The sequence below is a fragment of the Geotrypetes seraphini genome, chromosome 1, assembly GCF_902459505.1.
Source record: "Geotrypetes seraphini chromosome 1, aGeoSer1.1, whole genome shotgun sequence".
Lineage (NCBI taxonomy): Eukaryota > Metazoa > Chordata > Amphibia > Gymnophiona > Dermophiidae > Geotrypetes > Geotrypetes seraphini.
This window is the reverse complement of record NC_047084.1, coordinates 213,076,860-213,103,436: the sequence shown is the minus strand read 5'-3', so window position 1 is coordinate 213,103,436 and position 26,577 is coordinate 213,076,860. Positions and strand designations below refer to the sequence as shown.

Sequence of the window (26,577 nt, the reverse complement as noted above, 5' to 3'; positions counted from 1 at the left end):
AAAGTGAAGTTTTCAGTAAAATGTGGGGGGTTACAATCCCCCAAACCCCCCCACAACGCCCCCACAACGCGGCGCAATCTCTATTAAGTAAAGTGGGGGGGGGGTTCCCCCCCACGCCCCTCTGTCGGAGCCCTAAAAACAGTAATTTTGTGCGGCCCCCGCCCCCGCGCTGCACTCAATTGTCTGGGCGCGCCTTTGTCCCGGCGCGCTTTTGACCTGACACCGAGTGTATCACCTCTTAACTTCATCCTGTGCCCTCTCATTCTAGAGCTTTTCTTCATTTGAAAAAGACTCACCTCTTGTACATTAATGCGTGAAAACTGGCTAATGCACAACCACATTAAGGTGTTTTGCGGTAGTTTGCCTATTAATAAAAATATGTCTACTAAGATTTGATATTACATGGAAAAACCCCTGGGTAGTGATTATGATAATCCACTCCCACTTTCTGAACAAATGGATTCACAGATTGGGTGCAGCTATGTTTCTAATACTTAATGCTGAACCGATTTGTCTATTTTACTATGGTATTTGGGGTACTTGATTGGTGGGGGCTGGATCTTTGCAATGACTGGTGGTATGTGGTTTTGTGCATCAACACCCCCTTTTACAAAACCATGCAAGAGGTTCTTAGTGCTGGTGCACTGAATGCTATGTGCTGCTTCGACGGTCATAGAAGCTCTATCACCATCGAAGCAGTGCAGATCATTCAGTGTGCCGGCTGGTGCTAAAAAAAACTCTTGTGCGGTTTTGTAAAAGGCAGAGGAGGAGTAAATTTTTAGAAGTGGTTATATAACACAGTCATGGTCAAGCAATGATTTAGAGTGGGAGAGATATTTGCCCATAACTGAAGTAGAGAACTAAAATATATAGTTTGTTATTAAGTATTATTATTATGTTCTTGTATACCGCCATACCCAATGAGTTCTAGGCGGTTCACATCAATTAATTTAGATCCGATCTGAACATGGATTTACAACATTTTGTCGGAGTTACAAGCAACGAGGAAGGATATGTTAGAACATTTTATTAGAATTTTATCAGAGTTACAAGCAATGACGAAGGTTGGATTGGAAGGTAAGAGGGAGAGAGAGAGAACCAAAGGAGGGGAGGGGGGGAAGGGGAAGTGTAGAAGGAGGGGGGAGAGGGTGGGAGTTAGTTTATTGCAGGGGAATGAGGGTTAAGGGTCCTGTTCGCGGAATAGGTACGTTTTGAGTAGTAGGATAAAACACATTGATACATTCCTCTCCCCCCCAAAGCAGGTACAGTAGGGTGCTGAAACACCAGGATTTGATGGCTTTGGACATTATAGCACTCATTTAAAAAAAAAAAAATCTCTAAAAAGTGACAAAGGGGTAGATGGACATTTTTCTTCCAATTCACTATTTTCAAAATCTATTTTCTAGACAGATATCAATGCTGTTGATCAGTGCCTCATCTAAATATCGAGGGTACATTAGAGGCGGAACTAGGGTAAGCTTATGACTTGAATGTTTTTCTGTCATAATCAAACATTTAAGGGCACAACTTGGAAGTTTAGAAATACATAGACTGGTTTTAATAACAAATAAGTACCAGAAAGATGCCCAAACTGACCTGAAGACAACTGGAGGGATGAAGGCATGACCCCCCAACACACTCCCCCAGAGGTCACTGATCTCATCCCACCCCCCAAAAATGTAAATGAAACAGTAGTTACCTGCCTATATGATAGCTTCAGATGTTATGGGCTGTCCTATTAGAGCAGCAAGCAGGTTCCTGGAATAGCCTGGTGGCCAGTGCAATCAACCATAGAGATGGGGACCCAGGCCCATATCCCACAATAACTACTACATTTATGGTGGAAAATGTGAGCCATCCAAATCCTATATACCTACATGTAGATGACACCTGCAGGCATAAAGGTGTTGTGTACAGTTTGGTCCAGTAGGGTTAGGGTAGGTTTTGGAGGGCTCCCCATACACTATAAGGGATTTATGGTGAGATGTGTACCTGGGACTTTTTATGTGAAGTTTGCTGCAATGATCCCTATGATGCTCCACTGCTCTGCTGGGATGTTAGTGTGGCCAGTCTACTAAAATTTCTGGCCCCTCCTACATCCCAATGGCTTGTTTTGTGCATTTTTCTTTTGGATGAGGGTTTTTTTTTCTGAAAATTGTTCAAAAATATAGATGCACATCTAAAAAATGGCTATTTTTGGAGAAACAAACTTGAAAAAGCCTCAAAAATTCCAGAGGTTAGAATATCAGTCTAGCAAAGAAATAAACCTGCTCCTGGTTTCCAAATAAACACACAGTTCCGTAACCACTACAAATTTAAAAAATAATTTATTTTTGGTGAATAATCAGTTTTTTTTGGGAGGAGAACTTTTTCACATAGTATTAAGTCTCCACCCCGGTATATCCCACAGAGTATGTGCACAAAAGAGCACTATGGGTATTACCCAAAAACATCATCTATATTTACCTTAATTTTTATTGTTTCTATAAAGTAGTGTGTGAATAGGAAACTTCATATATTAAAATTCAAGTGTCACTTGTTCCTATAAATGTGTCAAAAAATGTGTAAATCTGGTTGATTTATCTAGAGATGCTCGCAGCTGTCTGTATTTCATCAAGGGGGTACTTTGGCTGATTAGCCTATAAAGCACCCCATTTCGTCACCTTCTTCAGGGGCAAACTCAGGAGCACAACCCGCTAATAATAATAATAATAACTTTATTCTTTTATATTGCCATAACCAAACGTTCTAGGCAGTTTACACTAAAAAGAGCTGGACAATCAGCAAAATATAATAATACAGTAAAAAATACAAATATCTGCAAAATAGAATTTCAATAATAAAACTCTCTTTAAGTAATAAACTTATTGAACAAAGTGGTCTTAATTAATTTCTGAAAACAGTAATAGGATAACATAGCTTGCTGAATACATTTACCTAACCAAGATTGTTGCCTACCAGCTTGAAATTCTAGGGTCCTATCTAAGAAGGTCTTATATCTACACATTAATTTTTGGATAAGCAAATAGGTAGAAGTTTCTAGTTTCTCTTGATGGTCTATGCAACACAAAATGAGGAAAAAGGTAAGCTGGAGACAATCCCGATATCAGCTTAAAGCAGATATAGGAAAATTTGAATAATACTCTTGCCTCCAAAGGCAGCCAATGAAGTAAACGATAATATGGACTAATATGGTCGTTCTTTTTTAAACCAAAAAATCAATTGAACAACTGTATTCTGAATTATCTTTAATTTCCTTAGAATTTTTTTGGGTGCTCCTAAATAGATGATGTTACAATAGTTACAATAGTCTAAAATAGATAAAACTAATGCCTGCACCACTGTGTGACATGAAGGGTAAGTGAATTGAAGAAAATTTATAGCCTGGAGTCTGACTAAAAGCCCCGCCCCTTTTCAGAGGGAAACGAGATGACATCATTGATTACACCCCTAATGTTTAAAAGTACCAGCTGTTAGCCATTCTACTGCATCATTACACATTTTTTGACAGTTATTTATTTTATCTAGGAACTATACCACCCTAGTATTTCCTGATATGGTATTAATCTAGTCAATTTTGCGGTAATTGAAATTACTATTTATTGCAGAGTTGCCAAATTTGCTAGCTTCCCTAATTTCTGTTAACATTTCATTATCTGCCAATTCATTCTGACTAAGTGGACAGAATGAATGCCCCCATTCACTTTTCTCTTTCCTTTCACAAATGAAATTTCTATCCATAAACATTCTATATTGCAAGTATACTTACTATGTTTGACTAATGCCCTCTTCACCCTTCCCCCATTTGATCCACTTTATCATTGTGACATAATTTGTACCCAGTATTCCATTGGTTTTCCTCCTTCTACAAGGTCTCTTAGATACCTCAACATCTACATAAGTGCTATAGCCTCTATTTCTCCCATCTATTTTAGGCTTCTTCTATTTATATACAGACATTTCAAAGCACATTTTTTTAATATCTACATTCTGTTTAATATATTTATATCTTTTGTCCCAGGTACAAAAATGTAGATTGTGAGCCCATTAGGAACAGAGGAAAGTACCTGAGAGCAATATGTAAATTACCTTGATTGTGCCACAGAAAGGCAATATGTAAAAAAAGAATTTATCTATAAAAAAAAGAATCTATCTAATAATAATTATCTATCTATCTATATCTATATACCAATATACTACATATGTAGAGATTATCACTTTAATACATCTCTCTATATAAAGGGAGATACTGTATAGCTTGCTTTCTCTCTCTTTTGACATAGATATCCATATCTGTATCCATAATCTGTAACATGCCTACTTTTTGACGGGGAAATCCATGGCATAGCAGAAACAAAACTGGATTCAAACAGACTTGTGAAATGGCAGTAAGCCCAGCACTGTTTCTGTAGTTTTTTTTTTTAACACATGTATAATGCAGCTCATAAAATCCCTTTGTTTCACCCCTGTGGATTGCTCCTCAGACTAATACACCAACAAAGGTCTAAAGTCAAAACATTGTAAAGACAGGATGTGCCAATAATCCTTGTGACATGTATAGAATATGCATGCATAGAGAAATGCCCTGGTGTCTTTTACCATCTCCCTTCTATAGTCTCCCTCCTGCGCAGGCCAGGTGCTTGCTTCTGCACAGTTAGAACATTGTCAGATTTCTAAAGTATCTGAGGAAGAGATTTTTCATTTTCTTTTCACCATCTTCCTCATCCCCTGCCCAAATTATTCATGACTTCTCATCTAGCACATTTCGGTCTCCTAAGAAACCATATGTGGTTGTTTAGAAAGTCACACAGAAGTGTGGCCCATCCACTGACAGATGGATTAGTGCCATTACAGCTTTATCTGCACAAACAAAAGTCTGTTGTAGAAATAACTGCAGCTGTTCATTCCCCCATTCAAGTGCAAGGATCAATGCTGTATATTGTAGGACAAATTTTGTACAAGAAAGATAGAGCTTTCTGAGGAAACATAATTAAACAGAGATGGAAAAATGTGTTCTATCTCCTCTATCACCCTAGGAATAAAATGTCTGCCCCCATCCATGATTTTAATCGGGGCAAATTGTTAGGTTTTTGCTTTTTTTCCCCCTTATCAGTATAATTAGAATATTTCATTAATAATGTACAGTATATTTATTACACATTATTTATTATCAATATTTTATTCCATCTTTGTGATGATATGTAAAAATGATTTACAAACATTACATCATAACAGTAGTACAATCTGCTTGTTGAGGATGTAAATTGGTCACTGAATGTAGCCAATTTAGGTCAGATTCTATAAACGGTGCCCTAATCGCAGATGTTTAGTGACGCCTAACTAAATTCCACGTTCAACCAAAATTTATTTAGTAAGCTTAATTGTCATAGTAACTGACCATGCCAATAACCTTTAATAACCCCCCCCCCCAAAAAAAAAAAAAAACAATTGAAAGTTGTGCATGGAATTCCGCAAGGTGCCTAGCAACGCCTAAGTCAAGATACCGTATGATGCCTGGCGTCTACCTAAAAAGTAAGTGTGACTTAGGCGTCCAAGATAGGCATGTAACTTGACCTAATATACCGACATCTATATATAAGGATGCCTAAGTCTGCTTAGGCGCTGCTAGACATGATTCTATAAAGGATGTCTAGATATTGATTGACAACCATGCACATCAGTGCCTAAAAATTAGGTGTCATTTATAGAATCTTGCCCTTTCTGTCTACAATATTTAAAGGGATTGCATTATTATTGCTTTATTCAAATTATAACCAGTAGGATGGCCCAATGGCTCAGCAGCATTACTGAGCAGAAGCAGTCTTAGTCATGCCTCAACAGATGTACCTACTAGATGGACTTTGTGTTCACAAATACTGAACTATGAAGGGAACTGTGGTCTGCAGTGCCTCACAAAGAATGGTCTCCACAAAACTGAGCTTGGGGACGGCATCATAAAATAAGAAAAAGAGCGTTTAGCAATTTTAAATGAAGTCTCATGGTGCCATAGCCCAATATGGATCACTCCAATTGAATTGTCAGTTCAAAGAAGTAAAAGGATAGTGTTTGGGATCTATAGTACCCATTCAAAGAAACACAGAAAATATATGATGGCAGATAAAGGCCAAATGGCCCATCCAGTCTCCCCATCCACAGTATCCACTATCTTCTCATCTCCCTAGGAGATCCTACGTGCCTGTCCCACACTTTCTTGAATTCAGACAAAGTCTTTATCTCCACTACCTCTACCGGGAGCCTATTCCACGCATCTACCACCTAGAGCAAGGGTTCTCAAACCAGTCTTGAGGACATCCCTAGCCAGTCTGGTTTTAAAGATACCCAAAATGAATATGCATGAGATAGATTTGTATGCAATGGAAATAGTGCCTGCAAAGTTATTCATTGTAGAGATCCTGAAAACCTGAGTGGCTAGGTGTGTCCTGAGGATTAGGTTGAAAACCACTGCCCTAGAACAATATAGGTGGGAACACACAAACAAACTGGGTAGGGCAACTCTGTTGTCTACTGGTGCCAAATTTCAAAGGGTTTATATTGTTCAGTTGGTCCCTTTAAAAACTGAGTAATGCTGAGCTCCTGCAGAGAGGAATCTATTTTCTCTAAGCACCAATTTTCATATGTTTAAAAAATGGGCATCTATGAAACTGAAACTGGGAGGAAAGCAGTTAGGTTAATATCCGTGATTGTCCTACTTGATATCTAATTTAACTTTCTAAATACAGAGAAATGAATTACAAGGTTAAGTTTAGATTCCTAAGTTTTAGGAGCCTCAGATTAGGATAATTTTTGACTGAAAACTTTGGTACCTTATTTCAACTGAAAATTCTTGAATTCAGGTACCAAAGTGAAGCACTGAACAATTTTTAAAGACATCCCTATGTTTCTAGAAATACATGCTTAAGTTGTGCAATACCTCTTTGGCCACTTGGGATAGCTCCCAAATAAGTACTTTTATAACTGCTGTTATTTGTCAAAACCAGATTATTTGGAGATGTTCACTCTCTGGATTCCAAACAGCCCAGAGCTGAAATTGATACTTAAAATAAAAATGAGTCTCCTTCAAAATAGCCATCTATGTAACATAGCATCACCAAGTTTATAAATACTTACAGAAGAAATATGATTTCACTTATTATTATTATTGATTGATTTTACCACCTATACCAATTAAGGATCTATGCGGTTTACATACTACAACAAATAAGTTATGAAAAAGGAAAGGAACTCCATAAAATTAAAAGAAAAGAAACATCATACAGCAGACACACTATACTAGCAAAGCTATGCCTTTTGTCCAATTGTCTCCAGGCCACCTACCAGGTCAACAAATAGGGAAGAGAAAAAATGGATCTTAATTGCACATCACCCCAGATTAATGTAGGGAAAAAACAGTGTAAATTACTGTACTTGGTTGTAATATGCATAGAGGCCAAATAGTGGATATGTTCCGGTATATCTAGAATTGTAAAGAAATAAATCCCAATGAAAAATGAATCTATAAACAGTACAGATTGAATTTAGAGCAAGTATCCATAAATCACTATAAGTTCTGTTGCTAATTTCCAGTATAACAAGTCAATGTAGCACTGGATAGCATTCTCGACATCTAAGTATTTCAGGAGTTGAATATTATGTGCAAAGGAGGAAAACATCCAGCCAAGAAAAATCCCCCGAGGGAAGATGACATTCTCTTGTTTTCAGAATTAAGAGACATTAAGCTACAGCTGACTTTTTTTTCTACTATTCTATACCCAATTCTATTTTAGAAATTAAGGCATGTAATCAAGCACTATTTTGGCAGAAATCCAAGCTTCAGCAAAACAGAATGAATTCATAACTACCAATGCTGATTCATAGAATAAAGTCACATGAGGAACTTAGCTTAAAAATACAAACCCCCCCCCCCACAGAAAAATAAAAGCAGATAAAGACCATATGGCCTATCTAGTCTGCCTAACTATCCCTTCCTCTCCTTTAGAGATCCAATTTACTTGTCCCAAGCTTTCTTGAATTCAGATACATTTTTCATCACCACCAACTCCACCAGGAGGTCGCCCCATGTAATCACTACCCTGTCCATGAAAAAGTATTTTCTGAGGTTACTTCTGAGTCTACCTCATTCACATTCATCCTAAGACCCTTCATACCAGAGCTTCCTTTAAACTGACAGAGACCGACCTCATGCAAATTTATGCCACATAGGTATTTAAACATTTCATCTAATTTAATCTACAATTTGTGAGTCACTCTACGCCAGTGGTCTCAAACTCAAACCCTTTGCAGGGACACCTTTTGGATTTGTAGGTACTTGGAGGGCCTCAGAAAAAAAATAGTTAATGTCTTATTAAAGAAATGACAATTTTGTATGAGGTAAAACTCTTTATAGTTTATAAATCTTTCCTTTTGGCTAAGTCTTAATAATAATATTGTCATTTATAGCTAAGGAAACACATAATCAAGAAACTGTTTTATTTTATTTTTGTGATTATGAGAAACATACTGAGGGCCTCAAAATAGTACCTGGTGGGCCACATGTGGCCCCCGGGTCGTGAGTTTGAGACCTCTGCTCTATGCCTAAGTAGGTTCAAGGCGACATACAATTTGAGAGAAGGAGAGGAAGAGAGGGGAGTAAGCAGAAGGAGGAGGAGGAGAGAGGAGAGAATAGACTTCTGAATAGGTGGTAAGAGGAGGATTCACGGTACAATTTACATTGGAAGGAAGGAAGATCCCTGAGTTATAACAAGCTACTGATTGTGAATAGAGTATATTGTTTCGAAGAGAAGAGTCTTCAGTTTTTCCCAGAATTTGAGATAGCAGGGTTCAGTTTTGGCCAGGTACTTGGGTTTTGGCCAGATATTGGTGACATGGATTGGCCACCATGAGAACGGGCTACTGGGCTTGATGGACTATTGGTCTGACCCAGTAAGGCTATTCTTATGTTCTTATGATAGCAGTCGGGAGGCTGTTCCAGATCTTTGTGCCAATGTAGGTGATAAGTGTGCTGAATATGTGATTGTATTTTATTCTTTTAAGGGTTGGGATGATAAGAAGGAGTTTCTTGATGTTTCTGGTTGAGTTGGATAAAGAATTGGTGTAAAGGTTTATGAGAGGTGCCGTAGAGCTTGCATACAAGATACGGTACATTATGCAAGATATTTTGAATTTAATGTGTGCAGTGATTGGTAGCCAGTGGAGTTTGTTGAAGTAGGGCAATATAGATTCATATTTTTTTCAGTTTGAAGATAACTCGTATTGCCGTGTTTTGAATCAATTGAAGTTTCTGGGTGAGGGCGGTGTTTATACCTGCATATAGTGAGTTACAATAGTCCAGTTGTGTCAGTAACGTGAAGTGATAACTGTGAAAGAAGGCTTTGATCAGTCAGAGTTGTCTCATGCTGTAGAAAGATCTGGGGTTCATAGGAGAGAGTTGAGTACAGTATGACCCTGAGTATATTGGAGGTTTTGTTAATTTTTAGTTTGGTCCCTGAGGACATGGTGATGGCTGTGGGGACTGTTTGTAGGGAATTGTGAAACCACAGTGTTTTTGTTATGTTCAGTTTGAGCTTTTTGAGTGTGGCCCATCTTTGTATCTTTTTTATGTTGTTGGCAATTCTCTGTGGGATGTTTTTGGAGTTGTGTTCTATTGGGATGAGGAGGAGTATGTCATTAGTGTATGATGATAGGCTTTCATTGTTGTTGAAGGTAATGATGCCAAGGGAGCTCATAAATAAGTTGTAGAATATAGGAGAGAGGGTGAGATCATTGGGGGACATACAAAATGCCTGCCAACTTTCTGAGAATTCATCATCTTTCCGGACAAGGTAGGTTCTATTCTGTAGGAAGTCTTTGAACCAGTTGAATACTGTACCTGTTATGCCTATTTCACTGATTGTGTTTAGGAGTAGTTGGTGATTAACAGAGTCAAATGCTGCAGAAATATCGCATTGAAGAAGGATGGCTTGATGGCCTCTGCTTAGTATTTGTTTGATTTTGGCAGTTAAGGTTACTAGGAGTAGCTCTGTGCTGTGTTGTGGGTGAAATCCAAATGAATGTGATGAAGGCAAGCGCGCTTTTCGATATAGTCTGAGAGTTGTTTATTTATGTGTGTTTCTAAAAGTTTGGTAAGTATTGGGATACCGGCTATAGGCCTTTAATTCACTGGATTTGTTAGGTCAGTGTTAGAGGTCTTAGGGATTGGGGTGAGAACAATTTGACCCATTTGGGGTGGAAGATGGCCATGGTGGAGTAAACCATTTAGAACATAAGAACATAAGAAGCGCCATCTCCGGATCAGACCTTCGGTCCATCAAGTCCGGCGATCCGCACACGCGGAGGCCCTGCTAGGTATACACCTGGCTTATTTTATAGCCAACCATATCTTTATATGCCTCTCTCAAGGAGATATGCATCTAGTTTGCTTTTGAAGCCTAGGACTGTCGATTCCGCAATAATCTCCCCTGGGAGAGTATTCCAGATGTCAACCACTCTCTGTGTGAAGCAGAACTTCCTGATATTAGTCCTGAACTTGCCCCCCCTTAGCTTCATTTCATGTCCTCTTGTCCGTGTCAAATTGGACAATGTAAATAGTTTTTTCTGCTCTATTTTGTCGATTCCTTTCAGTATTTTGAAGGTTTCGATCATATCCCCACGCAGTCTCCTTTTCTCAAGGGAGAACAATCCCAGTGTTTTAAGTCGATCCTCATATTCCAGTTTCTCCATACCCTTCACTAGTTTAGTTGCTCGTCTCTGCACCCTCTCCAGCAGTTTTATATCCTTCTTTAAGTAGGGAGACCAATGTTGGACGCAGTATTCCAAGTGGGGTCTGACCATTGCCCTATAAAGCGGCATTATAACTTTCTCCGATCTACTCGAGATTCCTTTCTTTATCATGCCCAACATTCTATTTGCCTTATTTGCCGCTGCCGCGCATTGTGCCGATGGCTTCAGGGTCCTATCTATCAGTACACCCAGATCCCTTTCTTGTTCACTTTTTCCCAGAGTTGCACCTGACATTCTGTACTCGTATTCCTTATTTTTACTGCCTAAATGCATTACCTTGCATTTCTCCACGTTAGAAGGTGAGTGAGCCAAGAAATAATGTGATCCAGGGCGTTGGCTAGTAGCCAACCGGAGCAGTTATCTAGGATGCTGCTTCGAGAGGAGAGTTTCTTTAGTTTTTCCGTGTCAGAATTTTCTAGTGGTGAAAATGTGCTCCAGATTTGGTCAGCAGCACAGGGGTCGGAGGGCTCTTGTGGTGGTGAGTGAACTAGAACTGTTGCAAGGGAAGCAGTCTCGACTTCTTGTTGTACGATCTTATCTTATTGAGGAAATGGTCGGCGAGGGCTTGGGCATTTGGTTGCAAGATCTTTTCAGATAGACAAAGCTCAGGGGGGGGTGGTCATAGTGCATAGTAGGCAGAATAGTTTTGGGTGTTTTTTTTTTGTAAATCTTTATTAAATTTCCAAACTACCATAGTGCAAACAAACAATTTCAATATACATAAGTTTACACGAAATGCACATTAAACTTATAGACATTAATGTACAACTATTTTTCCCCCTACCAAATAATCAGAAAAAGTACATACCTACAGGAAACCCTCCATATATTCCCTGAATGAAATTCTAATGCAAAACCCTCCCCCCTCCCACACACCCTGGATGTGTATGCTTAAGGGCCGATAAAATAAAATCAGTTATCATTCCTTACAGAACTTACTCAATGGTTCCCAAACATCCATAAATTTCTTATACCATCCCTGTTGTACGGCCATTGAACGTTCCATTTTAAAAGTATAACAGAGAGATTCCCACCAGAAAGTGTAATTTAATCTATCACAGTTCTTCCAATTCCTCAAGATAAGTTGTATGGCAACTCCTGTCATTATAAAGAGAAGTTGCAAAATGCAAGGGACCTGGGGAGAGGAAGAAGCGATATGGATCGCTCTGAAAAGAGAAGATGGAACTTTTATCTACTTGGGTGTAGTCTACAGACCTCCGACTCAATCGCAGCAAATTGATAAGGATCATTTGGGTCTTTATCTGCCGTCATCTACCATGTTACTATGTTATGTTTGTTATTTCGAGCAGATATTTGGCTTTTAGCCCTCATTAACGTACTAAATAGGATGGTATCGTATGTCAGTGCCACTGGATTTTCTAATATAATGTTCACTTGATCCCAAATAGATCTCTAAAATTTAAGTATCAAGGGACAATAGTATAGTAAATGATCCAAAGTCCCAGCTTCAAGATGACAATGCCAGCATCTATTAGACTTTAAACTATCTAATTTCTGTAAATGAACCGGGGTCCAAAATGCTCTATGTAATAAGAAAAACCAAGTTTGTCTCATAGATGCAGACGCCGTACATCTCATCTTCCAAGTCCAAATTCATGGCCATTGAGACGCAGTAATCTGATACTTTATTTCAATGCTCCAATGCAGAATAGCTTTTTGATATTGAAGATGTCATTTTCAATTTCCTTTGCGTAGTGGGCTTTTTTTTTTTTTTGCCTCTGCGATGTTGTATTTGTTGATCGCAGCCCTCCCTGAAATTTTGTGTTCCGGCAGGTTACTTTTTTGTCATTTCCTCTTGAGAGTGCGGCAGGTTTGTTTTTCTGTTTTTAGGGTGACTGTGAACCAAGGGGAGGCCAGTGCAGCTCTTGTGTTGAGGAAGCGCAGGGTGGCTTGAGTGTCCAGTGTGTGTTCTATTACTTTGGTCCAGGTGGTCAGCATTGTGAGGGTGTTGTTTGAAGTTGTGTCTATCATCAATTGACATTTCTTTCCAGAACTGAGTAGAGTTGATTTTGCCTCTTGATAGAGTTTTTGTGGAAGGACTTTTAATGGGTGCCTTACACATGTTTAGGTGGAAATTAAAAGACAGTAGGTAGTGGTCCGACCAGGGGACTGGAGACCCGTCTGTGTCTGTGATGAAGTCGGAGAGGTTTGAGGCAATTATATCAAGTGTATGCCCTTTTCCATGTGTGGGACCTGAGGGTTTTAGGTTTAGATGGGTGTCATTGAGGACGGTTTTTAGTCTGTAGGCAGTGACATTGTCTTGTAATTCTAAGGTATGTTAACATCGCAAATGACAACTAGTCATGTAAATTGGCATGTTAGATTTGAAATAAGTTCTGGTAGCTTGGTGTCAGGAGGGCCAATGCTGCTGGAGTAGGTACTGGTTTTATCTTCCAGTTTGCATGCCATATATTCAATGTTGGGCAGGATTGAGGAGTCAATTAAGGTGATGTTGTAGGAACTTTAGTAGATTACAGCCAGACCATCTCCTCGCTTTCCTATCTCCCCTCTCCAGCCTTCCCTGCAAAGTATACATATTGAGATATTCAAGACTGTCCCCATATGCTTTATGACAAAGACAACTGACCAGTTTAGTAGCTGTCCTCTGGACTAACCCCATCCTGAATGTGTAAACTGATGTGTGTGTGTGGGGGGGGGGGGAGGGGAGAGGTGACATAAAAATATTATAAGGACATTTTTATTATTAAAATTATCCCCTTAATGTTTACTAACATACCAAATGTTAGAAAGAATTAAGGATGTGCATTCATTTATACATACTCATTTCATTAGCATGTCTTGAAAAATGTAGTGTGCATAAAATCAATTTAATATGCAATTTACATGCATTAAAATTTTCTAATACATGCTAAATTTAGCAGTTGACATGTAGAAAGAAAATGTAAATATCTCAGATGAGTTAAATCATAAACATTAGGACAGTACTGTAAACTGTAAACTGTAAACATTAGGACAGTACTGTAAACATTAGGACAGTACTGTAAACTGTTATCCTCTAATCTCTAACTATGAATGTGCCAATCAATTCATGGAATTTGTCAAATTCATTGTAAACCGCATGGAACTTCACAGTCCTGCAGAATATAAACTGTAGTTATTATTACTATTGTTGTTACTTTCAGATGTTCACTGTTATACTCTGTAACTCGCTGTCTGTACAGTTTCTCTTCATTGTAAACCGCCTAGAAGTCGCAAGATTGTTGGCGGTATATAAAAATAAAGTTATTATTATTATTATTACTTTCAGAGACACAAGTATCTAAAACATTGCTGGTGATTTCAAAGGAAAACAACAGCTCCAGAAGGTTGACTGAAACTCCATCCAAAAGCCACTCCCCTTATTCTACCCTGGATTTGGATTTTTTTAGATTTATTATTACTAGTCTTTTCAAAATTTGAGCTTCAGGAAATGCAGACGGAGAGTCAAATGGAACTATGTAAGTGAAGCTGGAAAATGATGACTCTAAAATGTACCTTCAAAACAATGTACCTTCAGTAAAAGTCGCTTCCCCCACACTAGAGAGTCACACACCCACACCAAGTGTGTTTGCTTAGGGTTTTATTGTATTTCACCCTGAGGAACTTATGAAGAGATGCACAATCATATTTTAACAAACACCAAGATCCTGCCAACAGAGAAAATAACAATAAAGGTGATTAAGGATGGTGCCAAAACACCGCACCTTAATTTTCAAGGCACCTGCCATTAAAAGACAACAGAAAACAAAACCAAACTCGCAAGTCTGCCCTGATCCCTGCAGAAATACGCACAAAATGCCTGGCAAAACAAAGCGTCAGTGATACCATTATGAACTCCAGGTACATGATGAGCCTTGATGAACAGATTAAGAGACAGACACCTAAGAACCAATTCTCTAATCAAAGAATTAACCTGTAAACATTTTGCAGTCTGCCTATTAACAACAGCAACCACAGCAGCTTTGTCACACCAGAAGAGGATCCTATGGTCCCTCAATCTATCCGGCCAAAGCTCACAGGCCACAACCAATGGGAATAACTCCAGCAGAGTAGCATTCTTCGTGACACCCCGACTGTGCCACGCAACAGGCCAACGCGCAGCACACCAGTCCCCTTGAAAATACAAACCGAAACCTACGTCCCCAGCCGCATCTGAAAACAACTCGAGGTTGAAATTAGACACCTCCCTAGACTTAATAGGAAGAGTGCCATTAAAAGACAACAGAAAACGAGACCAAACTCGCAAGTCCGCCCTGATCCCTGCAGAAATACACACAAAATGCCTGGCAAGACGTACATCAGACATAGCATGCGCCAACCACCTGGAAAAAGCTCTACCCATTGGCAACACCCTGCACGCGAAATTCAAAGAACCAAGCAAGGACTATATTTCACGTAAGGGGGCTTTCTTCGCCCACAAAACCCGCCGAATCTGGACCAACAACCTGAGAATCTTGCTGTCCGGCAACCTAGTCACCATAGCCACAGTGTCCAACTCGATGCCTAAAAGATGAGCGAGGTGACTGGCCCCTTCGACTTTTCTGCAGCTAACGGAACCCCAAAATCCTTGACCAAAATCTCAAATGTCTCCTTCAGCATACTACACTCCCCAGAACTGGGAGAACCGATGAATAAAAAATCATCCAAATAATGGACCAAGGAATCGAGACCCGTCCGCTGCACCGCCACCCAATGCAAAAATGTACTAAAAGCTTCAAAATAGTCACATGAGATGGAATAACCCATCGGCAAACACTTATCAAAATTAAAACGGCCATCAAAACAAAAACCCAACAGAGGCTAAGAGTCAGGATGCACAGGGAGCAACCGGAAAGCGGCTTCTATGTCAACCTTAGCCAAAAGAGCGCCCGGTCCCAGGCACTGAATGATTGTCAACGCGCTGTCGAAAGACGTGTATCTCACCGTACATAAATTATGCGGAATGCCGTCGTTCACAGACCGACCTACAGGAGAAGACAAATTATGAATCAAACGAAACTGCCCGGAAATCTTCTTGGGAACCACCAGCAAGGGTGACAAATGCATGACAGGAAAACGTTTCTCAGAAATAGGACCCGCAATACGACCCCGGGAAAGCTCCTCTTCCAACTTAACCCGTACCACCGACCCCAAGCGACCCACTGAGGAAGAATTGCAAGACGAAACATCACTTCTGGGTCCCTGAAATGGGATGAAGAACCCATCAGAAAAACCAAGCAATAATAATGAAGCAGTCTTAAGGATAGGGTACTGCAGAAGCCAAGGCCGCATGGCATCCACCCTCACCGGAGTGGGAAGCCCGGTCGAAGAATTACTTACTGGGACCGGTGCCCCCAGCTGGTCCCTTTTTAGGACACTTAGTAGATGGATGCCCCTGCCCGCAAAGCATGCAGACGTGCTTGAACCAACAGTTGGGGAACTGACACGACAACCGATTAAACTTCCAACACGCATCTGACATCTGCTCCCCCCCCCCCCCCCGCAACACCCAAGGAGCTGGTGGGAGACCGAAAGGGCCGCCCAGAGCCTGTCCCAACAGTCACAGGATGCACCAGCACCCCCCCGGGATCCCCCATCCTTAGATGCCATATGTGTTAACCAAAGGTTAATGTCCTGAGTACCCCAGGATATATGACGGTTTTCTTCCATCTTATTGCGAAAAGCTTCATCATAGTTGAGCTAAGCCCAACCACCAAAATACTGATATGCTTCCAGGACGGAATCAACGTAGGACAACAATAAGCCCGAATCAGCCTGATGTGCTTTACCCCAAACACAGGTCAACTGCAAAAATGACCGGATCCAAATGATAATATTCCGAGAAACGGGAGAGGGATGCATAGGAACACCGTCATTTTTAACTTTCTTTTTCTATTTCTTATGAACACGCCCCTCTAGCAGCCGGAAAATATCAACACACTTTCGTTTGCGAATTTTGCGCCACCATGCCTTCGGCACCTTTTCCCACAATTCAGACAATGCCACCAACGCAGGGGCACCCTGAGATCTAATGTCCGTATTGCGAGACTGACCCAAAGAACCCTCCGTCCCCGAAACAGAAGGTGAAGAGGAACTAGAAGAAGAAAAAGAAGAAGAGTCAGACAAGGAAGAAGAGGACGACTCATGCCCCTTACCCATCCCCTTCTTCCTACGACGTCTCATAGACCCGTTACCCCCACCAATCCCCTTTTTCGCCCCTTTACTCAGTTCAGCAGCGCCAGGAGGCCCTGCCACTCCCGTAGTCTCCACGCCAGTGGCGCCCCCAGCAGCAGCCACCACATCCACTGCTGGCTGACCAGGATCCCAATCTGCAGCCACTACCGATGCCTGGGATGCTCCAACTGCTCCACTGCCCGATATCTCCGGTCTCAAACTCAGGCCCTGCAAGGCAGAAAGAGAAAAGGGAGCAGCACCCGAACCAGAAGAATGAGATCCGAATGCAAGGGTGGTTGATCGCTGGAATAATCTTCCACAATAGGTAATTGAGGTCAGCAGCGTGCCAGATTTTAAGAAAAGATGGGATTGGCATGTGGGATCTCTTCATGGAGGTAGTTAGGGGGTGGGCCATTAGTGTGGGCAGACTAGATGGGCCGTGGCCTTTTCTGCCGTCATGTTCTATGTTTCTATGCAATAGAAGAGGCAAGACCCTGTGACTCCCCGCCTAGAGGCTGAAGACCCAGGCCCCACCCCACCATGGGAAAAGACCTCCCGCCCGAGGGAGACCCTGTCCCTACCAAAGGAGATGGAAAAGAAAGCCAGAAACCTGAACCCCAACCCTGAAACCACGGACCAGAAGGCCAAACCGGTCATGGGGAAGGGAAAGGAACAGACTGAGCTGACCCCTGAGACAAAGGAAGGGAACACCAGGAACAGAGTCCGAAGCCTGCGAGGGAAAAAACGGAAGCAGACTGATCCTGGAGGGAGGCCAACCAGCCCCCGATAAGCTACTCGCTCCCTACCCCAAGGGAAAAACAGGGGCAGCAAAGGAACCCAATCCTAAAGCAAGTGGCAAACCTGGGGACCCAGTAATCAGAGAGGACCCAGCACAAGCTGAAACCCTGACCAGGCCACTTCCCTCCCTAGAAGGACCAGCCCCTGCATTACAAGGGACCAGGAGAACCCCCTCAGAACCACGAGCCTGCCCGACAGAAGGAACACCTCCCCCCAGACCTACCCAAGCATGTCCTGGCAGACCTACCCCGACCCTCCTTGGAAGGCCCACTCCTCCGACCCCGGCGACTCACATCAAGAGCTGCAGCCATCAAGGCAGACAAGGCTGCCATTTTTGAAGACCGCATGGTCCAAGGACAAGCCCCAGGCACAAGAGAACTCACCACATCTGACGCTGGATCCTCATCAAACGAATCCCCCACAAGAAAGACACCTTGGCCAGGTCCTCCTCCTGCTCCGCCATCGCTGCAATGAGCTGCACCGCTTCCGCAACCGCGAGCCCCCCCAAAGTACCAAAAGCCGCCAAAGCCACCGCCGAGGACAGGAAGAGACCCGATACTCGGCAGCTGCAGTTAAATATAGACCCGCCCACAGTGTCCTGCCGCTAACCAATCCTATAGCTCTAATCTCTAAGCTCTAATACTAACTCCCCATTCAACCCTTAACCCTCCTCCCTTCCCCTCGAGAGCCAATCCCGACAGGTCAACATGAGGGCCTTCCAGCCCTGTGTTACTAACGCCCATCGAGGCTAACTTTTACACCTGCTATTTTTATATTTTCAACAGTACAAGAGGACACAAGTCACTGTTTCTCTTTTTGTGGTATTGCATTGTGTGCAGTATCTGGCTTCTTAAGGGTTCCATTTAATTTTTGTCTACAAATGTTGTGGTTTTATCTATTAACCTTTAAAGCAGAATAACACAGCTATGAAACTACTTTATCCTAAATTTAAAAAAAAATATTTTCTCTACTTGTATGATCTGGTCATTTAATTTTTCTAATCATGTTGATTCTAGTCTCCAGTTTCTGCCTTCTTCTGTCTTCTCTTAACTCAGGGTTTCCTGCCCATTTGTCATTCTTCTCTCTTCTCCTGTCTTCTTCACTTCCTCCATTACATCTATCTCCAGCACTGATCTTTTCCTTTCAGTTTCTTCCATTTATTTTTCTGTCTCTGTGTCAAGATTTCATTACTTCTACACATACTTCAATTTCCCTCTTTTTACTACATCTACCTAAAACATCTTCATCTCTTTCTCTCACCCTGGACCTCCCCTTCCTCTTATGTTTCAGAATTTCACTAACTGTCCTCTCTGTCTTCCTATTATATCTCACCCTTCCATCCAGTTTCCCGTCTCTCTCCTCTTCCATTCAGGGTCACCTCTTTCCATCCCATGTCTCTTCTCTCTCCCCCCTCTTTTCCACTACAGCCATCCAGGATCTCCTCTGTCTCTCCCTCTCTTACACCCCTACAATCCAACAACTTCTCTATTTCTTTCCCATAAGAACATAAGACTTGACATACTGACTGAATTTCCATCCATTAAGCCCAGTATCGAGTTTCAGTGGTCAACCCAGGTCCCAAGTATCTAGCCAGATCCCAAGTAGTAAACAGATTTCCCCAAGCTGTTTCAATAATGGCCTATGGACTACTCTTTTAGTAAAATTATCCATACCTTTTTTAAATTCCACTAGGTTACCATCCACCATGTCATTTTGTCTCTCATCCTCAGCATTACCCCATCTTTCCTCCCCCTTCTACATTCAGCATCATCATCACCATCACCATCACCTATTTCTTTCCCAATACTCCTGTCCCAATCTTTTTTCCTTTCTCTCATCATGACCCTGGCATATGGCATCCCCTTCAGGGCCAACCCAAGTGGGCTGGTATTTGGAGCAAGTTCAATGCATATGCATGAAATCAATTTTGCATCTCATGCCTATGCATTAAATATCTCCTGAGCAGCTATCCCCTATCAAGTGTCTTTGTGGTCCAGGTTCCAGTTGCCTCCCCTTCTCTGCCCCAGTAGTCCTGCTAGTAGAGGAAGAAACTGTTACTACTGGAGCAAATGAGCTGCTCCTAACATATCCCACTGCCAGCCCTGAAGCTCGAGGAGTGCTCGGTGAGCTGCCAGCGGTAAGGAGCCCCCTCCTGTCCCATCTCTCTTTCCCTCACCCCATTGTCCAAGTCTCTTCCTTCTGAGCCCTACAGCTACAACAGGCCCCCAAAGGCCTAGAACGGTGAGGTAGGTTTCCCTCCCTTTGACACACTTGCTGCCCTCTCTTCTGCCACTGCTGCAGCCTGTAAACAAATTTAACACATGTCGCCGGGCTCTAACACTGCATATGGCGCTAACAGCTTCCCTCCTCCTCCCTCTATGAAACGAGAAGTTATGTCATGAGAGGGAGGAAGGAGAAGGGAAGCCGTTAAGGGCATGCACAGTGTTAGAGCCCCAAGGCATATGTTAAATTTGTTTACAGTTCTGCGGCAGCAGTGGGAGAGAGGGCAGCAAGTGAGTCAAAGGGAAGGAAGCCTACCTCACCTCACCAGGCCATCAGGGACCTCTTGTAGCTCTGGGGCACAAGGCAGCAGCCCACCCCCACCCCCAAATGCCAGCCCTAGTATCACCATCACTTAGGCACATGCACATGAGTTCTACAGCTGGCATAAGTGCTTACACCTAAGTTTAAACATTTGTATAAACTCAGTTACACTAGTATTCTTTTTCTATTTTTATTTATGAATTTTCTTTATAAAATATACATTATCAGTTGCAAAAGTTAGAATAAGTATGCATTGAACATCCGTAGCATATATGCATTCACTAAACATAGTAGAAACCTAATGAGAAAGTGAAACCTTATTGCTGAACATTCAGACAACTTATGATAATGTATTAATATACAAAATACATAGGTAAAAAAAAAAAGGAAATTTATGAGGATTGAATGGTATTAGATTGTTGTATGATTAAAAAGAAAAGGAAATAATGAGCTGTTGCAATAATTGTCCAGAGGGACTCATGTTTTCATAACTTGCCAAAAATTAACAAGACAAATTGCGATAGTAGCTTCAAATTTTCAGATTACAAAAATTAAGGCACACCATTCATAAAAGTTCAATCTTGTATTATCTTTCCAGTGCAGCACTATCAGGTGGATGGCTGTGGCCATCATAATGTTAAAGGGTTTGAAGTATTTTTCAGGGATAACAATGTCCAGTGATGATGACCTGATTATTGCTTTGGAGTAAGTAATGGCAAGTAGAATGCTAGCTTTGATTCTTTTTCATATACAAATCCAGTAAGAATAGAAATTAGTGCGGTGGAACAGCTAAAGTGCCCGGTTCTGAACTGCAAGGCCAGCATAGTTTTGAGAAAAGATCTCCAGAAAATTTGCTTCATTTAGCAGGGGGTCCAGTATGCTTTGTGAAACATGACAGTAGATAAAGGCCAAATGGCCCATCCAGTCTGTCCATCTATAGCATCCACTATCTCCTCCTCTCTCTAAAAGATCTAATGTGCCTATCCATGCTTTCTTGAATTCAGGCACAATCTTTGTCTCTACCACTTCTACTGGGAGACTATTCCATGCATCTACCACCCTTTCTGTAAAAAGCTATATTACTCCTGAACTTCATCTAATGCCCTCTCACTCTGGAGTTTCCTTTCAATTGAAAAAGTCTTGCCTTATGGATCTATGTGGCAGCAGCAGCTACCCTCCCGGGCCTACCATGTTTTTGTGACTAGTGGGTACAAAAATATTCCTTGCTCATTTCTGCCCACATCAGCTCCTGCCACAAAATGGCTTCCAGACCACCAGACTCAGTGAAACATCACTTTCCAGACCAGAGATGATTCTTCCTTGCTCAGGCCCAATAGATGTGCCAGAATTTTGCAGTCGTTGAGAAAATTCCTGGACGGACAATTGGATTTCCATCAAAGGAATCAGGGTCTCATGCATATACCCTCTCATCTTCTCCTTCCCTTGAGGAATAAGAGGAGGAAATAATAGCCAGATAAACCAAGAACTATAACAAAATGCCAAGGGGACCTCTATTTTGCTTTCAGTAATACACCATCTTAGATCCTACTTTCTTTCTTTTTTTTTAATAACATTTTATTGAAATTTTTCAAATACAAATTTGTACAAATAGAACAATACAATAATGCTATACTACAATAGAATAAGCTGCATACTCAGAAGTCCTATATAATAGAGCCTTTTAAGGTTATCATTTAAATCCTTACAAAACTCATCTAGAAGGGCCCAAATTTCAGTGAAATTGGCAATATTATTTTGCTTGAACGCTATTATTTCTTCATATTTCCTGATGACACAGAGGTGATTCCATCATTCAAGAAAGTTAAGCTTAGACTTATCTTTCCAATTACAGATAATATGATGTAAGACTAACACAATCATAAAATCAAAAATTTATAAAATCTTAACAGAGGTTGATAGAGAGAAGGATGACCCCTTTGATGATATTTGGTCAGTAGATCTAAATGTAAATCCTGGGGAGATTGACTGGAAATCATTTTGGGCACATTCAGCACGACCCACTATGTCGGCATCTATTTGTGAATCAACTTATTTTACCTTACATAAAGCTTATTGGACCCCCTACTAAAATGGCAAGGGTATTACATTTGTCTTCAGAGCTGTGTTGGTCTTGTCGTCAGCAACCTGGGACTCTTTTGCACCTTCTTTATACATGTCCTAATATGCAAATTTACTGGTCGGGTATTTGGTCCAGAATTCAATCTATACTGCATATGAATAATAAGTTATCTTTGTTAGATCCTACTTTCCATCACAATACGTCTTTTGAATAGAAAGAAAAATATGTTTAAATTTTCTTAACATCAAAACAAAGGTAAAGAGAAGTACCACACAAATGGAGTTCCTTTTCTTATTAGCTCTAGCTTAAGAAAAATAGTTTTGAAAGTATATATACTGTACATACACCAGAGAAGAGACTAGAAAAACATAATGGTCAACCTTTACATGTGTTCCTTGCCACTGGATATAGAGGGAACCACAAATGCTGACAAGAGGCATGCTTGAGGCCCCTGTGTTTTCATAATTTGCTTTTGCTGGGTCAGTTCTTTCTTGGAGGCTGTAGATTTGTACCACAGAATTTTCAATGAGTATAAAAAAACGCTGCTAAATTACAATAGACAAAAGTACTAGACTCTCATTTCAACTCTCCAAATAGCTATTTTAACTTTTCAGTTATTTACTTTTGTACTACAAATGTTTCTAAAAACTCCTGCTTCCCAGCGCATTGCAGGATTCCATTTCCGAAGGCCATTAGATTTACTTAAAGGATCCATGACCTGAACTTTACCTTATCAAGGTGCTGATTATCTAAATGGGAAAGTAAGTTAAAACAATAGAGACCAAAAACCAGACATAAACAATTCACTGTTGAATTAAATATGAGCAGGCATCAATTTACCTGTTATATAACTGCCAAGTGATGCAATTCCAGACTGGTAAAGCTTAGGTTATTAAGTTATTCTTTCTCACAGATATCATTTGCCCTTGTCACTATCCAGAAACTCTCACATTTGATGACAATTCAGTTTTCCTGCCATTTATTAATGCCAGAGAAAGAGAAAATAGAACATGGAATAGGAAATTCCCTTCCTGATTCATTCTACTGTTTTACCTGCTGCCTCTGATAAGTGGAAACCTAGAAAAAAGGTAGTGAAATGTGGAAAAGGGAGAAATACACAGAAGCATGGTCTGATCAACTATTTGTCCTATGCAGCATCGCTAACTAGACAACTTCAGGGGTGGAAATGGAGTCTGGTTAATAAACAATAAATTGGAATCCCAGTTTCCACCATTGTGCCCTCTCAAGACCTTGGGGTGAGGCATACCATGTCGTAAGATCCATTAAAGCAACAACCCTAGTAAGTACTCATAGTTGCATCTTCATGCACAGTCCCATTGATTTGGAACTTGCTTCAGCAGAAGTAGGCAATACATCAGAACTGACCATTTTTATTCTTTCCAACTGAATGGGTGTTGGAAATAAATTATATGTAAGGGGGGAAATTCTATAAATGGCACTTAAAGTTGGGTGTCGGGAAGAATCAGTGCTAAGCGCTATTTTATAAAGGATGCTCAGCCTGTCGTGCTCTTCAGAGAACAGCACTTACTGCCGATTCCTGCGCCCAACTTTGATTGTGAAGACTGCGCCTACTGACACCTGCTGTACATCTTGGTTCCCATACCCTTTCCATGGCCAAGCCCCCTTCTGAGTTGCATGCGAGACAATTTAGGTACGCAATGTTATAGAACAGGGATCTCAAAGTCCCTCCTTGAGGGCCGCAATCCAGTCGGGTTTTAAGGATTTCCCCAATGAATATGCATGAGATCTATTTGAATGCACCGCTTTCAATGCATATTCATTGGAGAAATCCTGAAAACCCGACTGGATTGCGGCCCTCAAGGAGGGACTTTGAGATCCCTGTCATAGAATGACCTGCAGACAAATCTAAATTTGTGGCAATTTCAAAATCAATGGCTTCTTATCTAATTAGTCTGAGTGCCCAAATTTGAGCAACCTTTATAGAATCTAGGACAGGGGTAGGGAACTCTGGTCCTCGAGAGCCATATTCCAGTCGGGATTTCAGGATTTCCCCAATGACTATGCATGAGATCTATTTGCATGCACTGCTTTCAATGCATATTCATTGGGGAAATCCTGAAAACCCGACTGGAATACGGCTCTCGAGGACCGGAGTTCCCTACCCCTGATCTAGGAGAAAGAATTGATAAGAGTCTGTCTTCTTGTCCAGGAACAAATTAACTCTGAAAATGTAACAAAATGGGACCAAATTTGGCATGGGGAAAACCAGCGAATACATCAGGCTAGAAAAAGGGCCAGGTCAGATTGGGGATTCAGAGAAATAAAGTATCCTCACAAATAGCTTAGAGCAGGGGTGGGCAACTCCAGTCCTCGAGGGCCGGAATCCAGTTGGGTTTTCTGGATTTCCCCAATGAATATGCATGAGATCTATTTGCATGCACTGCTTTCAATGCATATTCATTGGGGAAATCCTAAAAACCCAACTGGATTCTGGCCCTCGGGGACCGGAGTTGCCCACCCCTGGCTTAGAGCTACAGTATTGTTGGGCAGACTGGGTGGACCATTCGAGTCTTTATCTGCTGTCATTTACTATGTTACTTTGTAGAGCATTTGTACGTGAAGAGCAGATCAAGCTTCTGCAGCATAGAAACTTTGATACAGTGAAAAACAGCAATTAAGGCATTGCTCCTTTCAAACTGCCCCTTTTCCTTTCTTTACTCTCCCAGTCACAGACATATACTAACAAAACAGGTTACAGGTTTCATTTATCTGATATAACGCTAACTCACTAAAAAGAAATAAAGCGGTTTACAATGAAAGTACAATACAAAAATAGAAAAGAACTCCATCATAAAAAGGAAAGCTCATCCTCAAAACCTCCCCATAGCCAATCCCCAAGCAAACACAAATATACACAAACAAAACACAAACACATAAACATATCATACACATTCAAGCAGATTAAAAACAAAAAGACATACAGACACATCCATACAAATGAAATCCATCCACACATACATGAAGGACTGGGAATAATACCATATGCGCAGGGGTGTCAAAGTCCCTCCTGCAATCCAGTCGGTTTTTCAGGATTTTCCCAATGAATATGCATGAGATCTATTTGCATGCACTGCTTTCATTGTACGCTAATAGATCTCATGCATATTCATTGGGGAAATCCGGAAAACCCTCGAGGACCGACTTTGACACCTGTGCCCTATGGCATGCTTTGCATGCTTTTGCCACTCAGTGGCGCAACCCCTACCAACACTGCTACCGCATATCTATCCCAGCTGATCTGACTCTTAGTCTTATGGACTAAAACGCATATTTTCTTTATGGAAAAGCCTGTTGTCAAAACCACTGATTGAATTGTATAACATTCATAATGCCTGCTCTGTACAGTGACTGAATTATGTAATTTTCTATGGGTTACTATACATACAGCTTCCTAGTTGTAGAGAAGCATGGCAATTCATGTTGTCTCAATTCCATGGAACCCTGTGATTAAATCGTAAAATTCATCCTCTGAAATCTGTTAACAGTGATACCTAATAGTTAGATATATAATTACACTTTGCCTTTATTGTTTCTAAACCAGCAGAATGTTTAGAAATTGCTCCATTTACTGTAAACCTCCCCATTTCTCTCTACTCCAGGTCAGATAGCTATTAAGAGATACCCACAGAGAGAAAACAAATACATTCACATGCAGGGGTGGAAAGACTTACATGAAGTATGATCCACATCAAATGCTTTCTTCCATTTGTCTCAACATAATAGTAAGGCTTAGTCTTTTTCATAGGCCTTTGGAGACTGATTCTATATTAAGAACTGGAGAATCTTTACTTTCTAGTGGGGTAAGTTGAACTAGTTTTCATATCTGGAATTGCCTCCATGAAAGAGCTTGCTCAACATAAGGCTATCTGTACTTCAGGAAGCAGGTGAAAGCTTGGCTATTCTACCAGGACTTTAATGGAAGACAGGCACCGGCTACATATACCCTAGCTAAGATCATTTTCAAGCACCATTCTGACCTCATGTGCAACTTTCTTTAATTAGCCTCCTTATTTTCTTACTCTTGTTACTCTGTCATATCTATACAACTACTACTACTAAACATTTTTATACCGCTGCTAGATATGATCAGAGTAGTGCTGCCCAATTTGAATCAATTTACTGATTCAGAATCAATTAAAAAA

General features: G+C 41.0%; 1 protein-coding gene across 2 annotated transcripts in view; it reads right to left on the bottom strand.

The window, feature by feature from the left end:
* Window positions 1–26,577, bottom strand: part of SCFD2 (sec1 family domain containing 2) — a 622,955-nt gene that overhangs the window by 352,094 nt on the left and 244,284 nt on the right. Inside the window, exon 6 of one of the 2 annotated variants that reach the window (XM_033945427.1) lies at window positions 22,760–22,891. The exons of the other annotated variant lie outside the window; for it this stretch is intronic. Within the exon in view, the coding sequence (XP_033801318.1) occupies window positions 22,776–22,891 (116 nt within the window). The 3' untranslated portion in view covers window positions 22,760–22,775. Of the gene's footprint in view, window positions 1–22,759; window positions 22,892–26,577 lie in introns of those variants that run through there. 2 annotated transcript variants of the gene reach the window in all.